Source organism: Notothenia rossii (assembly GCF_949606895.1).
Source record: "Notothenia rossii genome assembly, chromosome: 11".
Lineage (NCBI taxonomy): Eukaryota > Metazoa > Chordata > Actinopteri > Perciformes > Nototheniidae > Notothenia > Notothenia rossii.
In genome coordinates, this window is record NC_136910.1 from 46432797 (window position 1) to 46457133 (window position 24337).

Genomic DNA, 24337 nt, shown 5'->3' on the forward strand with positions numbered 1-24337 from the left:
GATAATCCATCCAAATTATATTTCAGTCCCAACATATGGATACAGATATTGACAATATGTCATTATTGTGGTTAAATATAAACCAAGATTATAGCTAACTAGGTTTTAAGAGTGTAACACATCAAAGCTTTAGAAGTCGTCATGTTTAGATCTTTTATATTAAGCATATAAAGGAAATTACAGTGTGTAATCATTGACAAAATGGTTTTGTTTACTTTGCTGTAAAAGAAGCTCATCACTCATTAAATGCATGTGGTTAAGGGGGAGTTTTGAAATCACTGTCATCTTTTCAATGAACAAACACTTCGAAGTTATTACATGCAGCTGTCTAGTTTTTCCACTAATTATTGTATTTCCAGGAAGTTGTCATTTGACACAGACGGACAAAAAGACAGCAATTGTTCTAATTCTGTATTGAACAGTGTCTTTATTATAACCAGGCCCCTCAAGCTTTGTAACTGTGTTACTTTAAATATTGTATGATTAAAGACAAGGTGTTAAACATTAATTTGTGTTGCAGGATTATTTAAAAGTGTTCTGTCCTGCTGATCTAACTCCTTATATCACTGACAGCTCACGTACCCATCTGTTGTGAACAGCTCACTGAAGATCATAAGTCACATATAAATAAAGCAGGCAAATAAAGTATCACTGTTTAATTTACAGTAATCCAGACTCATTATGTAACTGAGTTTGGGCCTCCTGCAGTGCCAAATGCACCACTTGTTACCACGGAGACAGCCTGTTCAAATTTCACCAACTAACATTTTGAAGTAAACAGCTTTACTCTACTTTAGGTTATTGTATGTCCCGTTGTTATTGTTTTGTATCTATTTGGAGTTGTTTTCTGTTTCTTTGTGATTGGTTTTAATCCATTTGAAGTTGTTTTATGTCACTTTGTTGTAATTTTGCATATCTGGGATTGTTTTAAATCTAGGCTTATAATTGTCTCTTTGTTAGGGTTTTTTCTTGTTTTATTCACTTTGTGTCTCTCAATAGTGGTTTCCTTTCTATGTGGACGTGTTTTTGTCTACAGTTGTTTTGGGTCTTTTGTAATAGTGTTGTGTTTTGATTATCGTTACAATTTGTCTGGGAAATCGAGGTCAAGCATGTTTTTTCTTCCACTTCTCCACTTCTCTAAATGCTGGGCAGCACGAAAGCGAGCGGGAACTTCTTGTATTTATGTGTGTGTGTGTGTGTGTGTGTGTGTGTGTGTGTGTGTGTGTGTGTGTGTGTGTGTGTGTGTGTGTGTGTGTGTGTGTGTGTGTGTGTGTGTGTTTAACCATAGACTATAGGTTTGAACTTCCTCTTGACAGGCGCACTTGTCGAAGCGCATCCTCTGTTCCTTTAAAAGCAGACAGCCCACGCCTCGAAAAGCGGCTTGTTCCGGCTTGCCCCTTTACATCTTTTTATCCTTGCTCACAATATTAAAATAGTGCCCACACGCAACTCTATCGAACATTTTACTCCAAAGCATTTTTGTTAAACTGTCGGAGTGAACATAACCGTGTCTCAGGCAGAGTATGCAGGATGCGTGTGCAGCAGGTCTCTGCCTGTGCAGCCCGGCGGTGAGGCTGAGGCGCAGTTCGGGCACCATCACCGGCGGAGCGATACCACCATCTCCTCTCAGCGCCGGTTCATCAGACGGAGAGAGTGAGGCTCACTGTACCTGAGAGAACCGTCATGAACCATCGAAAGGGGGGCAGAGGATCAAAACTAGACCAAGGCAGCTAATGCTTTGAGATGCAGAGGCATTTCGCTTCAACGTTAAGAATTGTCTCCCTGCTGCTGGCTTCTAACAACTGATAAAGATTTTTTTTTTTATTCTGATGCGCTTCTGTGGATGAATATGTGTATTCTGGTGCTGTGGTGTGCTGCGTGAGGTAAGTGACTTCTCCAGAGGTGCGCGCTACTTTTCTTCGTGATTTTGTTTGACGTGTGCAAAGCCTATGACATTTTTGTTTCAGAATAGCACTGTTTTCATGTTTATGTTTTCCTTAGGTGAAATAGGAAATAAATTAACTGCTGAAGATTTCCATGAATGACATAATTGAACCTAGAACTATTCGGCTACCAGCTCAATGTGAATTCCTGCAACTGAGGGAATAATATAAGAACGAAGGCGTGTTATATTTAAAATATGGGCCCATTGCTCACACTCAGATTCGCATGTCAACCAGGGTTATCTAGTAGAGGCAGTCAAGCTCTAAAGCAACATAATATTGTAGATATGATGGTGCAATGGTGGAGACTATTTATGTTACCCTCCAAAGTGATAATGGGATTTTGCACCAACCTTTGTACAACCCTTTTGCTCTCAAAGGGAATCCTGAGCCAAAGCAGAGGTGTTTACAACTCTAGTTGTTGCATATGACCAACTGTAGACTTGAGTCTGAAATGCAGCTCTGACATAAAGTTTGCAGCAGTCTGTCATGTTGGAGGTTACTCTATAACCTGCTGATTTGCAACTGTAAATGTAACTGGATACTCAAACAATATTATCCCTAGCTGCCTCAAAATAATATTGCATAACCCTGGCATCTGTTACTGTAGACATGTACATATATCTCACAGGAATAATAATGTATGCCAATAATATGTGCTGTATAGTACAGTAGCTGGTGAGTTGCCCTGCCTACCATGCTCATACACGACCCCCACACTGTGATGACAGGCATAATGAATAAATAATCACTGACTCCCCCAATGTACTCTCAAAAACAAGTGAGCAGACATAAAAGAACTGTAGTAACCCTGTTATACATAATTTAATGAAACTCTCAAATATCACAGAAAAACAAGCTGCTCTTAATTATTCTTCCATACAAACAAAATTCAAAATGTGTGTTCCAAAATATGATTTATTTTGTTGCACACTGCTTGCATTCATGTTTGGTAATGAATACTCCCCAGTGTTCATTATACTGTAGATGGTGTGCCTGTTTAATATTTTTTTTTAAAGTTTAACAAGCATCATCAGTGTTTAAGTTTAACTTTCTCTCTATACCATTAACCTGTTACCTTCCCTTTTAAACTGATAGGCGCTGCCTCTGATATTGAAAGCTGTTATACTTCTAAACAGACATTTCCTCTACAACAAAAAGCAGTATTGTTTAATTTGAGCTCAATGTGTATTATTCATACCTTGCTTGACTTTAATGACAGAGATTTGTATCACTGTGGTGGGTGTGAAGATTCACTCTTGTGCTTTACCCAGACAACCCAGACCCAGAGTTGTTCCCAGAAGGCTGATGAAGGCAATGAAATAAAGTTTATGTTTAAATTCTGGTTGCAGATCATACTGTAGCCGGGCCTGCCAGACACATTGAGTGGGAATTAAAAAGTGTATTAGCACATTTACAAGAGCGAGCGAAAAGTGAATCATGGAGCTATTGAAATTGTTGAAATATCAAATGATACCTTGCTGTATATTTTAAAAATATTCAAATCACAGTATTGGTTGCAGTAGTATTGTCTTAAATAACAGAATGGGACCTTTGTTTTGTCACAACCCAATATGAGGAATATTTTGGAATGATCTTATTTTTATAAATGTGTATCTCTGGTAAAAGTACCAACTGTTCCAGTGACATCACAAACCATACTACACACACACACACACACACACACACACACACACACACACACACACACACACACACACACACACACACACACACACACACACACACACACACACACACACACACACACACACACACACACGCACACACACACACACACACACACTGAATGTTCTAAGCAAAGGGTCACAGAGACAGTGAGAAGGAGTCGTCATATTACTTCAGATTCCTTTCCTTCAGGTCAAGCTCATGCTCAGTAGTGGTGTCTGTCTCAGTGTGGTTTTTGTATGCTTGCAGGAGTAGCCAATCGTTTTTGGATGATTTTGAACATGACTTTTGGTACATTTGAAGATGCATGCTTGCTCTCCTCTTATTGTCGCTACTGGTTGTTGCTACAGCTTATATTTAGATTTATCTTTTGACGTATTTTTGACTTTATTCGTCAGTTGACAGTTGATATTGACAGCAGAGAGAGAGAGTGAGGGACGATATGCAATACAGATCTTCATGTCACTATGTGTCTTACACTACTCAGGTATGACAACGCCTCAGACTTACAGCTGTCAGAACTAATATAAGATGTCAGTTTGAACATTTCACATTTTGTATACATGTTTTTGGCTTAAGGGGAGACACTACACGTGCTAGAGTACATGTTTGAACTTATAGGTAACATTATAAAGCTTCACCAGTTGATTAAATATATTAATACATTTATTTCTGCATTACAAGTTTTATGAAATCTATAGACGTTAATAGAAAAACATAGTGAAAAAACACCTTGTTGTGAATTGCTGATGTTCTCTTGTAACTCTTACATTTCCCCAGTGCATTGAAAAAAACAATATTTTGCCTGTTTTGTCTCCAAACACTCTGCTTTCCACATAACACATGGACCCATTAGTCACCTTCTTTATTCAGATGCATGTGGCGCTGATGTGTCTCTCCCTCTATGGGTACATTAGATTAACTGTGCCTGCTCTATATACACAGGGCCTACAGAAATACTGAACAACTGTTAAATGTCATGCCAGATCCCAATCATAAATTGATGCTACACGGATGTTAAGTGTGACAACCCAAAACAGTCACATCCGTCCATCATACTGTACATTCCTTAGCTACAACTTCCAACCATAACCTAAGCCTGCATGAGGGTGTGTACCACTTGGATGAGCCTCCCATTGGCCCGCTGCAATATTCTGCTTCCTTTTGTTGTTGGTGTTTTTTTAGGGTCCCAATTTCTAAGGAAGACAGCGATGACTCTACTAGATATTTTGCAGATACTGTAGTGGTTTAAGCCTGCACCAGTTTTTATATATTTCTTCCCCGACCTTTCGCTGGCAATGTGACCTTTACCCTTTACCTTTACCCTGAAAAATAAATTGATGGATGTCCCAAACATCTTACTACTGTGTTCTCACCTCAATATTCTGAGAACAGATATTTAAAGCAATCTTTCTATATCAGTCTGTCTGTCTGTCTCGTTATGACACATGCCAAAGGAAACTCCAGATGCCCTCCCCCCGTACAGAAGGGGCTAAGCGAGGACTCAGTGTCCTGCGCCAGATGATAGCTGGCCAACTGTTGGCTGTAAAGACACAATGTACTTCTCATCCCTCTCTCAGTAAAGTGGGTGCCACTGCAGCCTTCTTCCAACAGTTTAAGGGGAAACTTTGCTCCTAAAAAGTGGACGCTTAAAGTGCTGGTTCTTTTTCGATAGCACGTCCTAAAGTTTTCCCACACTACAAACCAGTTCAGGCAGAGTAACAGGCAAGGACCAGTTGGGAAGAAAAAAAACAGAGTTCAAAGGTCGATTTTCTTGTTTAAAAAAACAGCCAGGGAGAAAAAGCGTCTGATGAGGAAGTTAAGTTCTCCCGTGACAATCCTGAACGCCCACTGCTCCCTGTCACAAGACTTGTTCATGACTATGGGGGCTGTGCATACACACACAAGTCATTGGTCCATTCATGCAAGTAATGGAAGTCTTGTGTACATCATGATATTATGGACTCTCCATGTGCTGTGATGTACTTATGCATAATGAAGGTCACTTTGGTGTGCAGGCTTGAATCCAGCCATGTGTGCAGGAGCCATTTTTGCACTGCCAGTAAAAAACAGGATGCAGCAGTTGCTCAGAGCAGGAACAGGTGGCTGTCACTGTAAGTACAGCTAGTATATCATGGTGAACAGTTGCACTCATAGTTTGCACCCCTCCCTAATCTGCACATACACAGGAGGAGAGATTTATCCAGGCTCTGGCACCAAGATAAAACTCCCCACCTCCACCATCGTCCCCAAACGTTCTCCTGAACCCTGAGTGTCGCCTCACTCTTCCTCAGACGTTGGACCAGGAGCTTGCAATCTACTATAGCCGCAATCTGTTTTATATTATATTCGGGCTCCTTGCAGAAGGAAATATGACGCGCGAGGACAGAGTGGAGCCTTCCACGCGGCCAAGGGGGCAACCCGGGCACCGCGCGCTGGGGACGGTTTGGAAGGTGCGTAAATGGCACAAAGTCACATATGAGTAAAATCGAAATACAATACATTATGTGGTGAAGCTCAGAGTGCAATCTGTTGTTTATTATGGCGTATAGGGCGAGCGTAATGCGCACAGATCATCTTTCCCTTTCCACGAGGCTGCTAGTGTGCATATTGTATTTGATCTGATATTTTGCTTGCCATCGAAGCTTGTTTTTTAAGGTCAGAAAAAATCAAGAAAACTTGGTGGAACCTTTTTCGTCAATGTTCCAGATACTGTATGCAGTTCGTTTTATTTCATTGGGACCTGGAAACACAGTGTGTACAGTACACACAAATACATACTTTTATATATATCATTTTTTTAACACATGCTTGTTGCAGCATATTTTCAAGACTGATCAAGCCAGGTAGTTCATTTCTTTATTCTCTCTAATATCCTTTATTTGTACTGATTGTGTTTGTGTGTGTTACTTCTTTACTGTATTCTCTAAACCTCTTTGAATAGCCTTTGTTTCCAGTAAATGAAGGCACCTGTTCTGTGAGGGCACCAGCTGTTATTTTGGAGAACAGTTTGAACAGACTCTAAAGCAACAGGTGCTGGCTGTCTGTACAAGGCGTCAAAAACACTTTGCATAGTCAGAAGGATGATTTAAAAAAATAAATCACTTTTAGTTAATTGGATAATGCATCAAGTAGCACTAATGAGGTTGCAATATTGTATTTGACACTTTGACAAGAAGAACCCTTGCTGGTATGAAATGTTTTCAAAAAGTGGAATCATTTAGACTGAAGGGAACAGAATTCAAGAAGTCTACATTTCAAATAGAGCAGATTTAGACCTTATGATGTTTGTCTCACACATATCTGTTCATTTTTCTATTCAGTTACAGGCTCCATTTTTATCATACCTTTTTTTCTTTTTTACTCCTCCACTTTACTTTTCATCCTATCTGCAATCCTTTTTTTGGCTCTAAGACACAATACTTTATATAGCAATGCAAAATTATTTGTCTGTTCCTTTATGGATGTTTAATTTTGAGGCTATAATAAATAAGTAGAGTTGTTTTTCTTTATTTCAGATATATATGTCTCACCGTGTAGCATTGTGCCAGTCTATGACAACTGAGAGTTAGTTGTACTAAAACAGGACACTGCGGATCCTATCTCTGTTTTCTTTAGTCACATTTAATGAATATTTTAGAGCAAAAGTATTGTGCTTTTATAAAGCTGTGGTGGCTGGCTACAAATATTTGCTCAAGCAGCTGCATCTCCAAACAGAGAGCACATGTACATACTTAAGGGCTCTTAAACAATAGAATGGTGAAGGCTATTTTTTTGAATATCAGAAAGTAATGCTTTTATTTTTTTGGTGTACCTATAGTTGAAGTTATGGTATTATAATGACAATAATAATAATAATAATAATAATAATAATAATAGTAATAATAATGATAATAATAATAATGACTGGCACGCTATAATCGTTCTTATGTTGAGTCATGCCATGTGGGGGATTATCTATTGTAGTGCTGAAACAGTTAGTCAATAATACCTTTTTTGTAATAATACTAGTGGCAGAGAGTTTTCTTAAATGTATCAGGCCTTTTACTATCTCTTGTCCATAAGGAAATCTTTAATGAAATGCATTGGTTGCATCTCTAAGGCCTTTCAGATGTTTTTCCAGTATTGTGACAAAATGTGTCTCTTCAAAATGGCTGCTATAACTTCATGTGCTGTTCTTCACAGTCATCATCGGCGAGCGGGAGCTGTTGTCAGGGCTCGTTGACATGCGTTCCCCCTGAGCTCGGCGGAGCCCCCCTCGGTGGTGTGGTGGAAGGATGCCAGTGCAGGCGGCCCAGTGGACGGAGTTCCTGTCCTGTCCCATCTGCTACAATGAGTTTGACAGCAACGGCCACCAGCCCATCAGCCTGGGCTGCTCCCACACGGTGTGTAAGACCTGCCTCCACAAGCTGCACCGCAAGGCCTGCCCCTTCGACCAGACCCCCATCAGCACTGACATCGACCTGCTGCCGGTCAACTGTGCCCTGCTGCAGCTGGTTGGAGCTCAGGTGAGTAAAGAAATAAAGGCATGTTTGTGTCAAAACTTGTGACATGTTTGTGTGTTTTTGAGTGCTCATGATGTGTTTTACTTAGGTCCCAGATGTGCAACCGGTGAGCCTGAACAGTGCAGCAGAAGTTGAGAACTATGAGGCGTGCAAGGTGTGCGTTGAAGAGCTGGCTCTCTACCTGAAACCCATCAGCGGAGCAAAAGGTATGTGTGTGTGCATATCCGTTTTTGATGGCACATTTGAGTTTAATGTTTGTGGACATCTATAAAATGAAAATCTTGATGATAAATGTGCGTGGGCTACACTTTGCAACTTGGCATTTATCCTTCTCACACTTCTCATGACGCCTGAAAGCTGTGCTTTTATGGAACTGAGGAAAAATTCTGCTTTCTCTGAAACCAGAAAATAAAGACGATCCTCGATGAAAATGACCAGCGGTTTCCAATTCTGTGACGTCGCTGTGCATCATCATTGCCGAATTTAATAATTTGAACAATTCTTATCATGTACAGTACTAGTTTACAAAGAAGCATAATGTAAAGTAAACTTTCCAGGCCTATCCATTCACTGAAGACTCCTCTGAATCCCTCTACATAGCTGGTTGTAAAATAGTTAAATGCAGAGAAAATCAATTCAATAAAAAGATGACTGATAACTACAGTAATAGCCTCATTTTTTTTACCACAGAACTGTCACCTTCTGCAGGTGTGGCGACTCTGAGTCCCAGCGTGCTCAGCCGGCCGATGCAGAGGAAGCTGGTGACCTTGGTGAACTGCCAGCTGGTGGAGGAGGAAGGCCGTGTGCGGGCGGTGCGGGCCGGCCGGTCGCTGGGAGAACGGACCGTAACCGAGCTCATCCTCCAGCACCAGAACCCCCAGCAGCTCTCTGCCAACCTCTGGGCAGCGGTGAGGGCGCGGGGCTGCCAGTTCCTGGGTCCTGGTAGGTTTGCATAATCATACAGAACACATACAGTACATCAGTGATATAAACATCATGCTCCATATAGATTTGTTTAGCAAGGGAATATGTGTCATTTCTAAGACATTTAATGCTATTTTAGGCAGATAGAATATGTTAGTAGATCCAAAGGACACTTTTGTTAGCCTTTTGAAAGTAAGGATTAAGCATTTGCATCTTGCCTTTTAGCTATCACAAACTAGAACTTTGAAACACATTTTAAGGTGACTAATTGGAAGTTTTTTAAGCACTTTGATTTAAAAGGGTTGCCTTGATGTTCACTTTTATAATGAATAACCTGTTTATTGCTAGAGAACAATTAAGTATACTCTTGCTTTTATTGCTGCTACCAAAATAAACCTGTAGGATTTATGACTGCTTTTTTGCAGTTTGGTGTAAATTCAGTTGACGGGACTCATTGTGTCCCTTCTGAATTTCCTCATTAGATAGCATCATAAAACAGACTGCTGGTGCTGGTATCCGGTGTCCCGTGATGATTACTCATAGGGCAGATTCTGATTTTCATCATGATAACAGAATGAGTTCACTTGAGAGTCTGAGGACAACTCACCAGCTCTAACAACGTCTTTGTAGTACAATTAAATGCGTTGTTTGTTTGAATCTTTAGTTAAAAAATGTGCATTCTTTCCTGCTCCCACCATCCCCACCCCTTGTTGTCTTCCCGTTCTATTGTTCCTCCCCAGCTATGCAAGAAGATGCTCTGAAACTAGTTTTACTGGCTCTGGAGGACGGCTCAGCTTTGTCCAGGAAGGTGTTAGTTTTGTTTGTAGTTCAAAAGCTCGAGGCTCGCTTCCCCCAGGCCTCCAAAACCAGCATAGGGCATGTGGTGCAGCTTCTCTACAGGGCCTCCTGCTTCAAGGTACTGGCAACATGATTGAATATACACACATTCACACCAAACACATACATACATGTATGTGCATTTGCAAGGACATGTGAGCAAGCTGCACAAATTCTTTATTAACTAAATAAAAATCTATTATTCCTGTTCTTATCTGCGTCAAACTGAACAAAAGATCCTCAGTTTGCTGCGGTCCAAAGAACCCAAGACATAATAAATTACCTCATTAAAACAAGGATATTTAAATAGATCCTCATTTATAACTACATATTATTACTACAGAGATAGTTCTCCATATAACAGTATAATTTGTACATGTCAGCCTTTCCATAACATTTATTCTGGTCAGTTTAAGTAAACTATTTCCACCTATTTCTAACTAGTCAGCTAAATAAGTTGTTTTTTAGTGTCTGCTTTGGCAATCCCCTTTCAGCTGTGCATTGAGCTCCACTGTAACTTAACCCTGTCTGACATTTAAGTATTATTACTCCCTAAAAGGGTTGCCCAAACTACAAATATCTTATATTACATATCGGATATGGGGGTCTGTGTATGTTACTCTGTGCATGCGTGTATTTCTGTGCGTGTTCTCTGATGACAGACATTGCTGGTAGGGCAGAAATACCAGCTATCTGCTTCTGATGTATCAGCGGTCTATATTTGCCCTCACTCTTACCCGTTTTGAAAGACAGAGACAGACAGCCCAGAGATGCAGAGGAAGATAAATCAAAGTGCAGGAACAGAGAGAAAACAGACAAGAGGAAGGACAGCAGCATATGCTCCAATAATGATGAAATCTGATTCAGTTTGATTATACCTTTGACCCACCAGCACTGCATAATTGTAAGAAACACGGCTGGTTGTGTGTAGGTGTCTTATGATGATTACTCATAGGGCAGATTCTGAGAAGGGGAAATCCCTTTCTATGATCTGAAATGAGTTTACAAGTCTGAGGACCCCACACACTTACTGTTTGGCAAATTGAAAACATTGAATTGCCAAAATACACACGGTAGTTGCGAATTAGTCTTAGTTTAAATTCCTCCTTATGTTTCTCCACACTTTCTGCCTCTCAATTCCTCCTTCTTTCTTATTCCCTCTATGTCCATCGTCTGTCAGGTGACTAAGCGGGATGAAGACTCCTCGCTGATGCAGCTGAAAGAAGAGTTCCGAACGTACGAGGCTCTCCGGAGAGAACATGACGCTCAGATCGTCCACATCGCCATGGAGGCGGGACTACGGATTTCCCCCGAGCAGTGGTCCTCTCTGTTGTATGGAGACTTGGTCCATAAATCACATATGCAGTCCATTATAGACAAGGTACCAGTATGATTCATATGCCCATCAACTTTCTGCTTTCATTATTAAACCCACTTTTCAAATTTCAAATGGTGGGTATAACAAGTCTCAAACAGGAGAAATACATTCATCTTATTATTTTTAAAGACCCACTCTCTTCTTCTATCCTCTGCTTCAGTTGCAGTCTCCGGAGTCGTTTGCAAAGAGCGTTCAGGAACTGACGATCGTACTTCAGAGGACAGGGGACCCCGCCAACCTCACAAACCTTAGACCGCACCTAGAGCTGCTCGCCAACATAGACCACAACCCAGGTACGTCACTTTGTTTATCAGCATTCACCTGAATGAATGCTAATGACTCTGAGTGATTCATACGCTTGTTCATGTTCCAGAAGGATTAATGAGATTGAAAAGTGATGAATATAGGCCCCTGCTGGCAGTCATTTACCAAATTGCTAATTAAAAGCATAACAAAAGATTAAAACTGCACATTCATCTTGGATTAAATATGTATTAAGGAAAGCACAACACAAATAAATGGTATAAATAGACATTTAAATGATATGTGAAGTGTTTTAGTTTCAGTTGTACATGGTCCTTGACAACTAAACCAATAAACTAAAGCATTTTAAAATATTATGGCAATAGAAATGTATTGTGGTTTTCTGGTTAGTTGTTATGTTATCATTATTTACTTTGTCCCTTCTGGCAACATGACAAGGTACTCCTGAACTAACTATTCTTTTACGTAGCTTCTATTGTAAAATGTATAATGGGTGCAATAACTTGAACCTGTAACCTACCTGAAATAAAGAACAGTTTATTACATTTTCATGCTAAAGTTAGCGTTTAGCTTAAAGCATCGCTCTGACTTAGAACAGCCTCACAGAGCTGCTAGCAATGGCTGAATACCCTCTTAGACTTTTTACATTTTTCTCTTAACATGTTACACCATTAAATATGTTATTTTCTTTTAATGTCAGTTTTTTTGGTTAGCATACGTTATAATGGCTACAATGACAAAAGTGCATTTGTCTTCATCCAAAAAACAAGTCAGCTAGAGAGTTTGCGCTAACCTAATACTTAAATTATTTTGAGCTTTGCTGCTGTGTTTTTGAGAATCTCTTGTGAACAGAGTGTGTGTGTGATCTGTGTGCAGATGTCCCGGCACCATCATGGGAGGAGCTGGAAAGTGTGATGCTAGCTGTGAAGTTGGTGGTCCATGGACTTGTGGAATTCATACAGAATTTCAGCAAAAAGAGCCATGACACTCCACAGGTACACTGCCGAAAGGGAAATATTGGAAAATCTATTGATCTGAAGAAAATATGAGCAATATTAAACATAACTTTTTCCAAGTGGAAAAGGTCTAGAATAGTAAAGAAGAGAAGTGCTATTGCTCCATCCTGTCACCCTGGAGGGCCATTGAGCCACAAGATAAGAAGTTCAGGGTCTAGCTGCACAGTTCCTTCAGGCTTCTAAAATAGTTAAAGCGACATTACCCTGCACTCCAGATATCACAGCATTAACATACCTAACATCAGATAATGCAGCTGCAAAGACCAAGCTGTTTTTTATATTGCATACAGTATAGTGGAGTGAATAGAGGCTTTAACTCTTTTTTGGTTCATTATCATTGTTTATCATATACTGTACAGAGAGGTGTAAAAGCAAACTTTAAAATTGTGTAGGGCTGTGTATTGGCAGGTTTAGGGGTTAGGGTTTGGCAAACAATTGTTATACTGTAAGCAAGCAGATGTATTATGTTTTTAAAAAAACTAATTTTAGGAAAATGATTATAGTAATAAGAACACCCCATGATATGCCATCAAACTGAAGCATCACTAGTACTAATACTTTTTGTGTATTATTATCAAAGGAATTAACCTTTTCCTTTTCAAAAACGACAGTATAACACACTATTGGTTTCCTCATAAGCTCTGTAAACCAGGATATCTGTTTGTGTGTTTGCTTTGGAGCCAAGTAGTTTCAAAAATGGCAAAAACTAAACATTTGTTTTCAATCCAGAATGCACCGTAGAGGAAAGTCTCATGATCATGTTTCATTAAGTTTTATGGTGTTACGCAGCAAATCCTTTGTAGTATGCCGACACCTGTTTGTCGGCTTTGACTGTGGCATCCGTTTGACATCTGTTGGGACATTTTGCGACTTTTCCATTTCAACATCTACTACCATAATGTATGAAATTACCAACAACAGTATATAAAAACTGTTAAGACTAAACTTTAACTTCTTGATGTTGACATTCATTTTACACCTATAACTGATTATGTTGTACGATCGCAGTTTACAATTTCAGATTTGAAATCATATGTACATTTTAGCCTTTTTTATTTTTAGACTTATAATCAATAGTTGGCTATTAATGTAAATTGTATCTGTGCATTTCTCAGCCTCAGGCCAACAGCAAGTACAAGACCAGCATGTGCAGAGACCTCCGTCAGCAGGGAGGCTGTCCCAGAGGAACCAACTGTACTTTTGCACACACACAGGATGAACTGGAGAAGTAAGTGCTCACTCGCGTACACTCTGAAAGAGACTCAGTGTATTCCAGATAGAATAATTTGCATTAATAGAAAGATAAAAAGAGGAATGTTTCACAGAAGTCTGCTTGTTCAACCATAGCAGTTAGTATGCTTTATAGCTGCATCATGACATTGTATTGACTGAATTATCTGAACATGAAAAATATTCCCAAAGTCTCCCTTTTAAATTAGATTTTTCGGATTACAAGAGGTTCTCATTGTACATATCAAATCACATGTTTATTAAGATGTTCTCTAAGCAAAACATAACCATTTATTTTGTTCTGGATGTCCTTTCTTTCTCAGATTCAGACTGAGAAACAAGAAGAGCATCAGCTCTGGCCGTGCATTCCCTTTGTCTCCAGGGGTTATGGGTAAAACCTTCACCATGGAGGGCGGCATCCACGAAGAATTGTCTGCAGGCGTGGGGCAAGGGCTCCAAGACACAGGGGAGGACATGGCCTCCCTGACAGAGGGGGTGCCCTGCCTGACTCGCCCACAACTGATCTCCAGAGGGGCTGACATGATGGAGGAAATAAAGAGGGCGGTGCCAAATGGATCCAATGGGGCTAATGGGTCCAACGGACTATCCAGCAGAAACACGGGGTCAACTGAAAAGTACGATTTTGTATCCACTTTTATCCCCCCCCCCCCCCCCCCCTACCGTCGACAGGGGGTCGTCAGTCTCTGGCAATGTTATTTTGGGGGTCGCGGGCTGAAAAGTTTGGGAACCCCTGCAATAGAGAAACGTTATTAAACAGTTTAAAATTCAACATTAAATAAATGGATAATAGCATGCAAAATATGTTTTTATTACAAAGCATATCGCATGACTAATTGAATTGAGTCTCATCATTTACATGTCACCTGATATCTGGATTTGCACACATGGGATATTTGCATATTGTGGCAGAAAAGTGATGGGAATCTATCTCCAACTCATCATAAGAGCCATTCATGTGTTCATTCTTTCTCTTGGTGTCACTCAGGAAGCCCATCTCCCCTCCCAGGACTCCGGTCAGCCACTCCTCAGCATCATCTCCCTTGACAACAGCAGGGGGGCGGGGTGATGGTGGCGATTCTATGCCCAAACATGGTCAGTTTGTGCTGCGCGCATCACATCCTTCTGAGGCGTCAGAGCTGTACTATCAGGAGCCCCACTCTGCATATGACACGCCACATTATCAACCAACCTGTGAGTCCATTGTAAAGTGAAAGCTTGATTTAAAAAACGTTATTGTTGTCTTGGGAAAAAGTGGAAATGAATATTCTCTTCTCTTCCTTAATCTCCTCTCCTGTTCTTTTCTCTCTCCATCCTCTTCCTCTCCAGCAGGTTCCTACTACCAATCCTCTCTCCATCCTCCTCACAAACCCTGCATGGCTCGCTTCCTTCGATCCTCCAACGTCCCAGAATCCTCTCTCCCGCCCTCGATTGGCCCTCCGCCATCTTCCTACCCAAATGACCCACATGCACCACACCCACCTTCCTCCTCCTCTTCGGGCTTCGCTCCCCGAGATAGGATGGGACCTCCTGCCTTCCACCACCACCCGGGGCAGCCTCAGTACGGCCCTCTGGCTCCTGCTCACGGTGTTTATGCTCCGCTCTACGACAGCAGGAGAGTCTGGAGGCCTCAGGTGAGCCCTCTGTTCATTTTCATGTAACTGTTAATTTGGTCATTATGTGACAACACCAGTAATGACGGTTATTATCTCTTACAGCTGTACCACAGGGAGGATGCCAGGAGCAACTCGCTGCCTCCGGAAGTGCTGCATTCCTCCGTCTACCAGCCTCCACTCAGGGAGAGATTCAACTCTCTAGACAGCAACTACTGCTCCGGAAGTGAACACCGTGCAGGGCTACACAGGGTGGGCAAAATAATGCACGTCTAGTAGCTATGGCAATGGGCTGTAGCTGTTCCATATTGGCTGGAACATTTTGATTTTAGATAACAACACACCTAAGATTTAACTGCTGTTTTAGATTAAATACATATATAGATCTCACTCAACTAACTGTTGGTTAGTCTAAAGGTTCACCCATTTCTTTGAGTGACATTTAATCCAACCTTCGTAGTACAGTAGGAGTGCAGGCAGTCACACCTTAAAAGACTGTGAATTTTAATTATGAATAATAGGGCATGCTATAAAAGAGATAATCTACATTGAGCCATGTCATAATTAAAAGAATAATGCTCTCGACAAAGGTTTATATTATAATTCCTGTCTGTTTTCATTCCTAGATTTCCAGTGGAAAATCTGTATTAATCCATGTTGGCCTGTCATACATGCAACAGATTGAATGCTTCATTTTCCTCCACATTACCTTTTCCTTCAGTGTCTCCTTTTTACACCCACATATTATCTCACATCCACCTTCCCTTGCTAGCCACAGAGCTGCAGCTTCATCCTCCTCTGTAGTCCTCCCACTTCTCACCAAAATATGTTTCTGCCTCCCCCACTCTGTTCTGTTCTTCTCATTTCATCATATAGCATTAGAGTTTCAGACTGACTGCTGCAGTACTACAGTATAGTACAAAATACCCTTTATTTTAAGCTAAATGAGGTCCAAGTAAGGCATAATCTCTAGATATTTACAGCGTGCATTTCATATTTTCTCCATTGTTCTGGAGAAAACAAACATCTGAAAATACCTTTACATTCAATCAGTATAATAATATGTTCAACAAACCTTTTTGTGTCCACCACCTGTATGTACAGTATGCTGGGAGAGCCTTACGTTATACACTAAGCTAATGTAAATCCACTGATACCTACTATAATATCATTATTTTAATATAGAGCTCTCTAGGATCTTGAGTGTTTTTTATTGGACAGCTTTATTGCTTCCACCCCCACATCTTCAGAAATCCTCCTCTGTCCGACCCTGAAGTCTAGACCTAAAACAAACATAAAATGCAATCAGAGCATATCAAGTTCGGAAAAGATTGAGGAAGATAGATCACAAATCTGATTTAACTGAAAACTTAAAGTACTGTTTAGTAATGCATATACCGGCAGTCTGATTTGGTTCTGAGTGGCGTTAGTGAGATGTGTTGGGTACCTGATTGCATCATCACTAAACTCAACATTTTTAAATATTATAATTTTGTCATTACAAGTATCTATTCTCTTTTTTCTTCCACACGCTTCCTGTTTTTTCAGGATTATGGCCGCGTTCCTTTCGGTTACGAGGATTTGTTCAGGAGGAAGCAGGAACAGTGGGCTCATCATCATCACCATCACAACGCCAACAGGCCCTCCCAGTCCTCCCCCATCTTCACCATCGATTTTGGTGCAGAGGTAAAGGGCAAGAAAGAGATACGCCATATCTACACGCACAAAAAGAGCATCGCAGATTACAGTTGTGACAATTGCAATTCAAATGCCACCATGACCGGTTTGTTAATAGTGTCAGTGCAGCCACCTGAGAGTAATGCCTTGGTTTTGTATATTACCATTTTAAAATATGTAAGATCGAATTCCTTTCCCAGAAGCGTGCGCCTCAGCTGTGCCCAATGCTATATAAGTGGGAGATAGTTGCTTAGCAACTGTGGAGGGAGATATCATAGCAATTCAAAACTGTGGCGTATGTGCATGTGTGGGGGTGTGTGTGAGAGAGAGAGAGGGAGAGAGAGAGAGGAAAGACTGTAACAAGCAGTGACTCAGACTTTCAGCGGAGTAAAGCTTTGTTTGAAAGCATGTCAGAGACGTCTTTAACATCCAGAGCTAATTAAAGAAACAAGGAATGTTTAAGTTTTTGCACCCTGATCTTGATTTCATTTGAATGTCTTTGTATGAAAAAACACTTAAAAAGAGCATCGGGAAAAGACTAGCTATTTCTATTAAAGGTCCCATGTCATGCTTTTCTGGTTATTACCCGTCCCCTTGTGTGTTATGAAGGTTTTTATGCATGTAAACGGTCTGCAGAGTCAAAACACTCAAAGTACAACCCTGTAGCGAGTAAAACTGTTTATGCGTTACCCAGAACCAAATGGACCAATCCGTGGAGCCGTTACGTTACGTCCGCGGAGTCGTTACGTTAAGCCCCCGCTGATTGGACCAAATTGATCAATCCACGGACTTCCTCACACACACACTCAGTGCAGCTCACAACTGTCATTGTATAATTATATAACAATATATACAAATAAGATTACACAGCAAAATATTAAGAGTTAATAGTGTCTTATTTATTGAGCAAACTGCAGAAGAAAAACAATTCGGGTAAATCATTTTCTAAGTTTGATCTAAATAGTTTTTTCTCCTGTGTTTGTGACATGAGACCAGTTTCAACAAAGCTCTTGTCAGGATAATCTTCCTAAGTTCCTTTTTTGTCGTCTGTGAAAACGGCTGAAAAAAAGATTTTTGGCAGAAGAAAAGAGAAAAGGCCTTATCGAATAATGTCGGTTAATGGTGCAATTGTGCCTCTTGTAGTTGAAGTGAGTATTACAACAGCATCAAGAATGATATTGCCATATTTATAAGAAAACTTGACGTGCCCAAACTTGTATTTACTTGTTTACACTGATGGAAAACAAATATATTAAAAAGTTTATCATTCCAAAACCTTCTGTTCCCCTGCTCTAAATTTTTAAACACAGACAGAACTTAAATCAGACTTCAAAATGGATCACCAGATTTTCTTTACTCACTTTGCTCTGTGTGTCTCACCTTCATTTTCCAATATCTCTCCCTCTTTCAGCATGTGGAGGGCAGCGGAGGTCAGTGCATGGGGTGCCGGTTCAGAGGCGAGGAGAGTTTAGCCCACTACTCCCCGTGGTCCTGCGGTAACATCGGCACCTGCCTCAGCCCCTTTGAGCCTGAAACACTCGCACACACATCAGCTCACTCCTGCTCAGAGCACTCGGTGAGACTCTTTCCGCAGACACACATCTAAAAAACAATATTAAAATCTGCTGCATTTTATGGATGTTTTTCTAACAGCACCCATGTTGTTCTCATGCAGGAGTTGGACAGTAACGGAGGTGGAGGAGGTGGTGTGAGCAGTAGTGGTGTCGGGAAAAGATGGCTGCATTCGTTGGATCATTATCGGCGCATGAAAGACGAGGACCCGATCATTCCCTTTAGTGAGGGGCCCATTATCTCAAAGTGGGGGGCCATATCCAGGGCATCTCGCACGGGCTACCACACCACCGACCCCATCCAAGCCACGGCCTGCCAGGGGAGCGCCAACACCACACCCATTAACTTTAAAGGTTAGGAGCCATACGAATCCTTCAATGTTACAATTATAAATGTTTTTATTTGGATTTATTTATTGGATTGATGTTCTTTTTCTTGTTTATTTATATTTAGTCTTTGTTTCTAAGTAACTATCGTAATTGAAGTTGGATGTCAAACTGATGTACTTTTCCTTGTCTTACATGCATAAAACGTGACTCATATTTATGTATTTCTTTGATTTTTTTCGGTGTCCATTCTTAAAAAAAAGGCTTTGCTTTTCTCTCAAAGATTACAACCACCACCTGGATCACAGCGACTACAGGTGGAGCTCCAGAGGATCGGACTCTTCCAGCCACTCCAGTTTCCTAGAGAGGTACAACATGTTTACACACACTTTCATCTCTTTCTTAATTATCTTTTTTTTAGCATCTATCTCACCTTCAAGTCTTACATGTTGTTGATCTACACAGACAAACCAAATGGAAAGAAGTGGGAATTGAACAGGAAAACACTAAAATTGTTTAGGTTCTGCTTTCAAAGAATGATGTGAACATGACCGAGGTCATTTCACAGCATTGATTACATTTCTCCCACTCTGGTTACACATGGAAGTTGCTTCCTGATTGCTCTTAACACGTTTGTTCTCACTCGTCCTCTCTCATCCCTCTCTTCTATCTCATTGTGCTGCAGTGGTTTCCTCTCTGTGGTCGGACTAAATATAGCGCAGCCAGCTGGTTGGTAAAAAACCCTGGTCAGCAGAGAAAATAAGTCAGGGAAGCCCTCTGCATGACGTCAACATATTTTCCAATAGGCTACTTTATAGACCATTTTTATTTTAACACTTTAACTATTTATTTATATTTTAATTTACCATTATCTTTAACTTATGCCCAGGATTTTGATTCCAAGAAGCGTACACCTTTTGATGTACTGTATTTAATAAATCTAAAGGGAATATTTGTCTTTCTCTGTTTGTGTTTTAGCGAGCAGCTTTGTGCATCAGATCTTCACTGCCGTCGAACGTCCATTAGCAGTGGAGAGAAAATCGCGTCCGACCTTCAGGCACGTCAGTTCGCCTACAGCCGGGAGCGGGGCCGGGCCGAGAGCGAACCGGACCCGGAGCGAGACATCGAGCTCGAACTCTGCGCTCTAGACATGGAGGACTCGGAGATCAAGTCTCAGGTTGGTATCACTGTGTAAATATCACCAGAGAGATGCACCACATAGTAAAGTGACAAAAAAAATCATACACACTCTGTCTGCAATGTCGCTTGATTATTTCTGATGGTATATTTTTATTACAATTCATTCACTTCCTGTGTTTCTTTTTATCTTTGCCTCTCAGGACTCTTTAGACCTGGCTGCCCTACGGTCTCAGGATGCTTCCCACTTCCTCCCTCCACCCTGCTCCTCTCCCCTCCTCTCTTCTCCTGTGGAGGAGCACTCCCAAACAGAAGGTCCTCTGACAGAAAAGATGGACACTCACCTGCTGAAAAAGATGGCCTTCAGGTGAATTACTGTAGTGATTGGAGTTTCAAAGTGTCCTCTTCAGTCAGAATTGTCCTTGACTTTCAATTATTTCTGCTTTCCAGGAAGTCTTTGTCTCCTGGAGGCTTGGTCTCAGGAGGTCTTGGCGTTGGCAAGCTAGTCCTGCGGACTGGATCTCCTCGACTGGGGGACACTTCCACCCGAGCTTGTCCTGAGACACCCGGGACAGAAATGCTGCTCAATAGAAGCTAAGGAGACACAAAGTCAGACATTGATCTGCGCCAAGCGAGAGCTGAGTGGCTATCAGATCCTGGTTAAAGGGAATACCATTAATTTCCAGCTTTTATCAATCATTCGCCTATACTGTATACATTTGTGCTTCGACAAATTGTAAAAGGCAACAGAAAACCATCCTGCCCCCTAGTTGACTATTATTGGCAATATACAGCGCCATAAAGACATCAATGTTATACCCATGAAGGGCACAGATCCCCTCGCTGTAATGCTGAACTTTTCCATGTTTTCAGTTTCAACCACTTTTTCAAAAGGCTGGAGATTTCACAACATCTTCATCTCTTCCTTTACATTTGTTTGCCTGACACATGATTTAGTCTGTTGTCATTCAACTACGATTTTTTCATGACATTTCACAGTGTCCGTAACACAGCAAGAGCCACTCTTTTAACTTCAGGATTTGAGTCTTTGTTAATCCTTTCCTCTACTTATTCTAACTTTTTTTACAAGTAGCATTGATTATCAATAATTTAACAAAACAGTAATTATTCATCCCTTTTTGACACCATGAATGAATATTTGACAATTATATTGAATTAGTATTGCTATATTTTTACTTTGTAATGCATTTATTTCCATAAGCCAACGTATAATACGGAGAAAAGAGGGCACTGCCACTTAAACAAGCTCATTATTTTATGAGTCACAGGTGGAACCCTGAGTCATGTCATGATATCACACAACACAATCACAGTCATAACCTATTGTATTAATCACTGGAGGTAAGAAGGGAAGAAAACAAAACAAAGATGTGTGTCAATTTGTATACAGGCCACATTAACTCACAACAATCTTGTAAAACATCTATTGTTTTTCTCTTTTTTGCGTGTAGTGGTTTTAGCATTTAATACCACGGAAGCCTCACTGCTCTCCTTCTTTCTCTCACACACACATTCACACACAGTAGACACAAACATGCATTGCAGTGGCCTTCCTCTCCTTGGTGTTACATTGGGCTCTACGCTGTCAGACACCTGTCCTGTTTCAGAGGTGTTCCCTTGATCTCGATCTAAAAAACTGGAAATTCCAATTTTTTTGTAAGCTCATGGCATTTGGTGTGCTTTCCAGTCTGGTCACCTTAACGTACACTGTAAACAATATTCAGAGGTCATGTTTTTAAACTGAAGCTTATGAAAGTGTGAAACACCACTTCTCGTGTTTCTTCACGCTGTATCTTTGTTTAACTTTTTTAAAAGCCTTTGGTTTCTTTTATTTAATGCATTGCTAACTTCTGTGAAGTTGTTTGCTGGCCTATTTTGTATCAGGATCTTTGTTACTCTTGTTTTGTTTGCTATATTTTACATCACAAACAGACAAAATGTATCGTCTTGTCTGATGTATCTCTGTGTTTTGCCTGCCATTTAATGCATTACACTGTGTAGTTTACTGTCATTTTGTGCATTGTGGGTGATTTACATAAAGCCCAGCCCACCTGGACCTAGCCTACATATACAAGATTTAAAAGTCATGGGTTTTATAACACCTTTTTAAAAATCGTATAAGATTTGTAAAGGAAAAGAAGAATCGTTCCAGTTTCCAATCCCATTTTAGAGGATGGCAGAATGTCCGTACGTGTTAGGATTGCTTATCGAGTTTCAAGTTAAAACTTAATTAACCTGAGTAGAAAATGAAGTAGTGGTCCGGTTAACCTTTTGTTTTTTTTCCGCTTATCTTCCAACCACACAGCGGGTAGATAGGGAAGAAGTGGAATGAACAATTTGGTGTAATACTCTATTGAAAAGTCCAATGTTCTGTATGGGTTTATTTCTGAGATGAAGTCCTGAAATTAGCTCAGCTACTGTCGCTCTGCATCTGTTTACAACTTCACCTCTGAAGTCATATAAGTGCCATGTCGTGTACAGTACCGTACAATCCCTGCTATTTTCCGACAGCTTTTCCTATCCCTCCAGTGTAAACTATGTGAGGAGGGAAAGGCTTAGTTGAGCACACTTCTTGTGCATTTCTGCTTTGTTCCATAAGAGGAGGCTAGATCCGTTCTCGTCTGAATCGCTCAGGGAAGACTTAACTTGCTCAGCTGCTTTTGTTTTTTCTATATTCATCGCTTAAATATTTTGTGGAAGTATTAACCTGGATTTCACTTGCTGATAAACCACCCTTCCATTCAAAGCATAAAGGTTACAGATAATATTGTTTGCCAGTGTTTACTTTGCTTTTGCCTCTCAGTATCAATATTGGCTTTGCTATTCCTGCACCCATGGGAAGGGCTGGGCACTACTGTAAGTAAAAGCAGTATTGTGAGTATTGAAGTGATACACCCCGTTTCCATCAAAGTGTCCAGAGCACTGCTGTAGTGGTTATTTGCACTTCCTACCCATTTACTGCCAGCGTGTGCACTATGCCCCCACACCCAACTTTGCCTCCCCCCCCCATCAATCCATCCGCCCTGCATTCTGCTTCATGCATGCGATATAGTCCCTCTTGTGATGGCGGAGGAGTATTGATGATTCTGTAGTTGTGATACAACACACCCAGCACTGTAAGAGTTCTGCACATGCCCACTGTGTGGCCACGTCAAGTGCTGAAGTCTGCTTGCAGCATTTTACTCGTTTGCTCATGAAAATGAATTCTTGTTTGATAGAGATTATATTATGACTATTATTGTTATTACCACATTTGATTGGTGTTGTGGTATTTTTCCTTCTGGGCATAAGTCAGCTTCTTTGTTTTGAATTGAGAATTAGCTGAAGTTTTTTATTAGATAAAAAAGTGTCTCATTGTTCTATATTATATGGGGGGAAAGCCTGTTTGTTGATCGTGAGACATAAGATGTTTTCTGACTATTCATGTCTGTATTAGACATTTTATTTGCAAATCTATTGTTCGATTGAAATGTAAATTAACTATGAGATGGTACACATCTGTCATTGTATACAGTCTGGCACCATCATTAGATGGACTTATATTATAGACGCTCATTTATACGACCTGTGATAATCAGATATATTTAAATGTTTAAATCTTTGGGGCAGTTGTGTAATGTTTCAGAATGAGGAAAATGTAAACTCCTTAAGAGACAGCATATCTTAAATGTCCCACTAATAAATAATACTGTTACGTATTCAATTTATTTCCTTGGAAATATCACATTGTCAAAGGAATCCCTTTTACTGACCTTAATGTAATGCAGATTGGAGTTAGTCAAACCTACGATGAGAATGATTTATGTGCTTTTTAATGATCGATGAAACTGTTTGAGTGTTGTTAACTGACTGAATATTCTGTGCATTTTATGGCTCATTCATCTGTATTACACTGAAGTACAGACAGCTTGGCCGAGCAGCATAAGGCTTCTGTGTTGCACTAAGAGATGGAAATATGGAAAGGCACATTAAATGCATGCCACAATAAACGAACAGAAAAACATGTTTTGTGTGGTTCCTGTCATTATTTGTTAATGTAGTACTATGATAGGAAGCGTGAGATAACACAACCAATTCATTTAACTTTAGCCAATCATTTAGATTTAAGCCAGGGTTGGCAGCATTTCTTTGGCATCATTAGCCTCATGTTACCTGGTCCAACTCTGACGACAGGCCCTAACAGGCTG

The 24337-nt window shown here is 40.5% G+C and overlaps 1 protein-coding gene across 6 annotated transcripts; it reads left to right on the plus strand.

Annotated features, from left to right (window-relative positions):
* The first annotated feature begins 1387 nt into the window (after positions 1 to 1387).
* rc3h2 (ring finger and CCCH-type domains 2) lies at positions 1388 to 24153 on the plus strand. 6 transcript variants are annotated; one of them, XM_079660757.1, is made up of 20 exons: positions 1388 to 1883; positions 7818 to 8140; positions 8226 to 8343; positions 8828 to 9079; positions 9802 to 9977; positions 11079 to 11279; positions 11437 to 11569; positions 12417 to 12535; positions 13672 to 13784; positions 14110 to 14421; positions 14793 to 14998; positions 15134 to 15438; positions 15523 to 15669; positions 16966 to 17103; positions 18506 to 18670; positions 18770 to 19019; positions 19276 to 19360; positions 19971 to 20169; positions 20333 to 20496; positions 20580 to 24153. In XM_079660757.1, exons 2-20 carry the CDS (start codon positions 7910 to 7912, stop codon positions 20725 to 20727), a joined length of 3462 nt encoding a protein of 1153 aa, XP_079516883.1. In that variant the 5' UTR covers positions 1388 to 1883; positions 7818 to 7909; the 3' UTR covers positions 20728 to 24153. The 6 variants fall into 6 exon arrangements, with proteins under 6 accessions (XP_079516883.1, XP_079516887.1, XP_079516885.1 ...); XM_079660759.1 differs by lacking the exon at positions 1388 to 1883 and adding an exon at positions 5775 to 6085 and having other exon boundaries at positions 8846 to 9079; XM_079660756.1 differs by lacking the exon at positions 1388 to 1883 and adding an exon at positions 5776 to 6085.
* The last annotated feature ends 184 nt before the right edge of the window (positions 24154 to 24337 follow it).